Source organism: Oryza brachyantha, chromosome 9 (genome assembly GCF_000231095.2).
Source record: "Oryza brachyantha chromosome 9, ObraRS2, whole genome shotgun sequence".
NCBI classification, from domain to species: Eukaryota; Viridiplantae; Streptophyta; class Magnoliopsida; order Poales; family Poaceae; genus Oryza; species Oryza brachyantha.
Window position 1 is genome coordinate 12,053,464 of NC_023171.2, and position 6,000 is coordinate 12,059,463.

General features: G+C 45.0%; 1 protein-coding gene across 1 annotated transcript; it reads left to right on the forward strand.

The window, feature by feature from the left end:
• The first annotated feature begins 2,553 nt into the window (after positions 1-2,553).
• On the forward strand, positions 2,554-4,196 carry LOC102704277 (serine/threonine-protein kinase UCN-like). Its single transcript, XM_040527345.1, has one exon. It carries the CDS (start codon positions 2,554-2,556, stop codon positions 3,901-3,903), a length of 1,350 nt encoding a protein of 449 aa, XP_040383279.1. The 3' UTR covers positions 3,904-4,196.
• Positions 4,197-6,000: the final 1,804 nt, after the last annotated feature.

Consider the following 6,000-nt stretch of genomic DNA (forward strand, 5'->3'; position numbering starts at 1 on the left):
AGGACCCATTTCTGCCAAACGAGCTTACCAGCTGATGACTGTAATACTGACTGTATACTGCCATGAAGCTCCTCATATTGCACAAATGAAAGAACTAACCAAAGAAATCTACAATTCAGTAGGACATGTTTGAAGAAAGCCAGATGATCCTGATTGATTATTCTAAACTATAACCGAATTTAAGCACTGTAATTTGGTGGCACCTAAGCAGTAATCCCAGTGTCAACTTCAACTCAGATTTTTCTTTTGTCACATACATGCAGCACACTGTGGGGAGCAACCTTCACCTAAAAGGGCAGCACATTCAAAAAGTAAAGCTAACCATATGAATTAAACAACAGACATAGCTGATTCACGAAAGCAGATGTTTTGACTTTCTGATCATTTCTTGATTTCAGAAATAAAACGCAGTATGATGTTAGGAGGTAAGCATCAATCGCATTCTATTTGTCTCACTAATCAAACCAATTTCGTACGATCAAAATTTGACTCCCAAGTCAATCACGGCGAAACGCAGAACAGCACAAGTCGCTGAAGTGAAGGACGGTTATGCTCTTCAGCTCGTGAATTTGCATTCATAATTCGTTCGGTACGTCGTACAGAAAAATACATGCAAAATTAACGCAGGCCATGACCCATGACCAAGAAAAATTAAGGGTACGGCTCGTCCTATCAGTATCATAATCTTTTGTCATGTGCAATCGCAACACGAAATTCTCTCGATTATCCCGTACCATATCCGAATTGGAATATGCCTGTTCCGTTGCATCATACTGATTGATGACCTGCAATTTTTTTTTTCGTTTTGAATATTACTATTTGGAGGAGTAACTGTTTCGGATGGTCACCGTTTAAAAAAGAGCAATGGTACGGTATTTGAGTATATACTGAGAGGTATCAAAATTTTAGTGTAAAATTTGGTACCTCTAGTACGTAGATACCTTGTGATACCTTCTTAATAAAATTACTTAAAAAAATTCTCATTCACTTGCTGATACTGTACACACGTGTAAAGCTCACCTTTCTTCACCTTGAGCTCCACGCCCAATGATCTCTCTTGAAAGCATAATTAAACATGCACAAGATTGACATAATTTAGCTTATCATGTACACGGATTAGTGAGTGGACCAACGGCATCCACCACCCACTTACATCATGTTGCTGTAATTCTCATGCTGATGTGTACTAAAACTAGCGTTCAAATCTGCCGCCAAATAAGGGCATCTTGGAAACACAAAAAAATTATAGGATTTTTACAAAAAAAATCCAAATTCTTTCTCTATATATTTTTTAATATCCTTAGAACCAGAGAAACCCTAATAATAAGATTTGCTCTGGTCCAACGAAAAGTACCGGCATCTCACGGTATGAAATCGTTTCCCACTATTGTGAGCAGATGGACACTGTTGGATCCAACGATCAAAAACAATTTGGTACCGTAGTATACCGGTATCTTGAGGTATTTTTTGTTGGACTGAAGCAAATCTCAATTGATTCACATCAGGGTACACCGGGTTGTAAGAACAAGTCAAATGCATTCTTGACAAGAAGGCCGGCAAACGCAAGGTTATCGAGCTAGTACGAATTGTGAAACAATTCGATCATCCGGTCAAGATTTTTTTTTTAAAAAAAATTTAAATTTAAAACCTAGAAACACAGTCGTCCGAAATTCTTTGGTTTTCATCAGCAACCAAGCAATACTCAGACACTCAGTCATTATCGATTGGTTTTGATATAAATCACCCAAATGATTTTTCTTTAAAATCACACGAATGTGACAATAAAAAAAATTATATTGTAATTACAATGTAACTAATTACACTAGATATGAGAATTTTCTTATTTACATGTTAGTTATATAGCAGCTACATTTGAAACTGCATGCTAGTTGAATTGTAATCATATTATAATTACATTATAGTTATATCCGTGTGATTTTAAGGAAAAAAATCAATCAGATGATGTACAGGCACTCTCTTTCCGATAGATTGTGATATTCGGTGACCAAACGGTTTTTGAAACCATACTCCTCACAAGATCACTCTCAAGAACTACCCTTTCATCTCGTTGATAGAACCTATGAGAAAAACGCCAAAGATGTGCCGGAGACAACAATTGCATAAACCTTGAAGGGGCATTGCCACTATGTGTTTATTATATTACTAATAACAATCGCTGCAGCGTAAACAAGACAGATAACTGATTAGACCGTCAGTACAATAGCAGCTATACGCTAACTTTTAAGGTGATAAGAGAGTAGAGAGAAGAACAACGGGCTACAGATTTATAGTCAGCTACGGCACGGATTTTAAGACACATGTGTTATGACAAATAGGGTCTGATATCAATTATATAGTATATAACTATTATATAAATTATTTATTAAGTTGGCTATAGATAATTTATAGCTACCAGTTGGCTATCCAAGTGAACTTGCTCAGCCGGCCCCCTACACTCTTGCTATATCTCACGTACGCCTCCACGTCGTCGTCGCGCGCTCACCACAACGCGACACACGCTTACACACAAACACACCACCCGCACGCGCGCCCATGCAGCGCATGGCGGACATAGACCTCGACGCCGTGCGCGCCGTCCGCGTGCTCGGCCGCGGCGCCATGGGCACCGTGTTCCTCGTCGCCGGCGGCGGCGACGAGGATGGCGGCGGGGCGTACGCGCTCAAGGTCTTCGACAAGAGGCCGTCCCTTGAGGCGGCGCCGGCGCCGGCGGAGGTGGAGGTGGAGGCGGGGAGGCGAGGGGACGCGGCGCGGCGCGCGAGGTGGGAGGTGTCCGTGCTGTCCGGGCTCGCGCACCCGCACCTCCCGTCGCTGCTCGGGCACGCCGAGACGGATGACCTCGTGGCGTGGGCCGTGCCCTACTGCGCCGGCGGCGACCTCAACGCGCTGCGGTACAGCCAGCCCGACCGCGTCTTCTCCCCCGCGGCCATTAGGTTCTACGTCGCTGAGCTCGTCTCCGCGCTCGCCGAGCTCCACGCCGCCGGGATCGCGTACCGCGACCTCAAGCCCGAGAACGTCCTCCTCCGCGCCGACGGCCACGTCACGCTGACCGACTTTGACCTTTCCCGGCTGCTCCCGCCCAAGTCCCCCTCCCCCTCCGCGTCTACGTCCACCTCGTCGTCTTGCTCGACCACGTCGTCACCGCCGCCGCAGCTGCACGGCCATGGCCGGAGCCAGCTAAGGCGAATCTTTGCGAGGAGTGAGTCCTCGGTGGCCGCGACGTCGACGTCGTCCGGCCAGGAAACCCACAACCTGGCCTGGTTCCTCAAGAGAAGCGACGGCGGCGGCGGGGGCGGTGACCAGCTCAAGAAGGCGAAGTCGGCGAGGGTCTCCCCGGTGAGCCGCGTCAAGAAGCAGGCGAGCTTCAGCTCGGCCGCGAGCGCGTGCGAGAGGTCGTTCTCGTTCGTGGGGACAGAGGAGTACGTGGCGCCGGAGGTGGTGAGAGGCGAGGGGCACGAGTTCGCCGTCGACTGGTGGGCGCTCGGGGTGCTCGTCTACGAGATGGCGTACGGGAGGACGCCGTTCCGGGGACGGAGCCGGAAGGAGACGTTCCGCAACGTGCTGCTCCGGGAGCCGGAGTTCTCCGCGGACTCCCGGCGCCGGTGGCCTGAACTCACCGACCTCATCACGAGGCTTCTCGACAAGGAGCCAACGAAGAGGCTCGGCTTCGCCGGCGGAGCCGACGAGGTCCGTGCCCACCCGTTCTTCGCCGGGGTCGCGTGGGACCTCCTCGGCGAGCTGTCCCGGCCGCCGTACATCCCGCCGCCGGCCGACGACATTGTCGCATGCGAGGGTTTCAGCGTGGTAGAGTACTTCAACAAGCTTCACGAGACTCCGCCGCAGCAGGAGGAAGAGGAACTGACGGAGTTCTTGCCGGAGTTCTGACGTCCGGCGCCGTTCAATACTTTTCTCTCTTCATTTTTCATTTGCTCCTTTGAAAAACCTTTAATTGCGAGCCGATAGTTACTTGGTGATGGGTGCGAGTGCAGTAAAATTGTGTAGAAGAGATTGTGCTGTAAGATTGTGTAAGGGTAGAGTTGTGGAAATAAGTGTAACTATTTTGGAAGGGGACTAGATTGACTGAAAATACTGTACTTCACAAGGGTTTAATCCCTGCAGTCTAATTGATTAAGCTGCTGCAGTCTAATTGATTAAGCTGCAGTGTTGAATCAGATAGTTGTTCTATATAATGACTCCAAAATTTTCATGGTATGTACTTCCTATTCTTTACTGAGAAATCGTAGTCTGAATTTCTGACACTAACATCTTTCAGTAATGAATTTGAGGTGAGCCAACTCGAGTAAAGGTTTCTTCGGAACATATGAATTTTACAAGATTTTAATAAAAAATAATTTAGCTTTTTAAAAAATTATCATGAAATTCTTTTAATTCTAATTGGCTTAAAATGTAGAATTTGCTGAATAATTAACCGAGATTAAATGGCACGTTGTTGTTGCTGATCTATGACAGCTGACAAAGGAGTTCCAGCAGGGGAAACATGCCATCTTCACGATTTGATCTTCAGAGAAAAGATGGTCAATAAACTAAGCAGAATTGATTAGCTAGATCAATCATTAAACCTCGTCTCAGTGTTTGAACATGTAGAGTACGTACGCTGATTCATACCCATGGTTCGTACAGCTTGACTGTTCGATCTATCTGTACTTGCTTCGAGATGTGGCTGCAGCTAGGCTGGTTGTTGAACTACATTCATATTCTTCATTGATCAGGATTCAAGTAACATCTGCTCAAGAGTTTAGAACGCTTCCCTATCAATTAATTAGGGCTATAGACGATATGAATTTACGGTACAATGCACGCAGAGTTTTAATTAGAGAGGGGATGATGTTTCGTGACTTAAAAATTAATTTCAGCTCTGTGTAGTAAGCTCTGCCTTTTCTTTAAACCTTCAGACTATACAGAGCTGAAACCTTCAGAGCTCAGACTAAACAGTTGCACAGAGCTCCACATGGCTTCAGTCGTTTGTAGGCTCGTGGTGCTTGCGATTCTAAAAAAAAAAATCGAAATACATATCTATTACTCGGTGTATGTTTTTATAAGGTACACATGTATTTTAAAATTTAGATTTTTGACAAGTTGCTATATGCATCAAACGCACGTGCCTTATGTTTCCTTTAGACGTCATCGGCCACTACACGTACATGTCATGTTTTTTTTAGTGTAAATGCTGCTATCTTCACTTTCTCTGAGTCAACGAAAGATGCCGAATTTTGCACCAAAATTTTATTACCTTCTGGCACCTATTCGATGCAGCCTCCTCAAAATAAGTGTAGCTTTCTAGTCAAATTTTAAAGTAGAAAATTGTACTTATTTTAAGACAGAAAATAACTATAAAATCACTAGTTAAGAAAAATACACTTTTAATTTGTTGATGGAGTTACCTGTGACTCTGAGTGTATAACTTCACGTAAGAAAATTCATATGAAAAATTAACTACCATGGTTTAGGCCTGTAGGGGGTTATTCATTAATCATTGTAAGAGCAAAGGTTAATAGTACGAGCTTTTTTACCATTTTTGAAAAGTACCTTAAGGTACTAAGAAGAATTTTAGTATCTCAAGTTACAAGGTACCATATTTTTTATACTAAAAAATATGGCACCTTGAGTTACTTTTTCAAAAATAATAGAAAAGCTCTAATAAAATAGATAACAATTGCTAGCCCAAAACTAACCCGAAAGTCCATCTATATAATAATTGGATATACAAGTAATACTTGTTCATTTGTGTCCAGCCAACCACCCGGCCGGAGCGCGCCCACAGCACGAAGCTAGATCAGCGAGCTAGCCGTTCTCTGGCGAACGTGCAACTTACAATCGAATCCACAGGGCTTCGCTTCGACTTCGGCTTCGGCTTCGCTCCGGTGTCTTTTTCTTGCCGGACAGAGTAAAAAGCAGGCGATCGATCGACGTACGGGGCGGGGCGCGGGCGCGCGCGTCCGTAGCCACATCCCTCGCGACGTG

Bases quoted from the DNA above. Each gene is read 5' to 3' on its own strand.
- LOC102704277 (XM_040527345.1), top strand. From the start codon at position 2,554: ATGCAGCGCATGGCGGACATAGACCTCGACGCCGTGCGCGCCGTCCGC.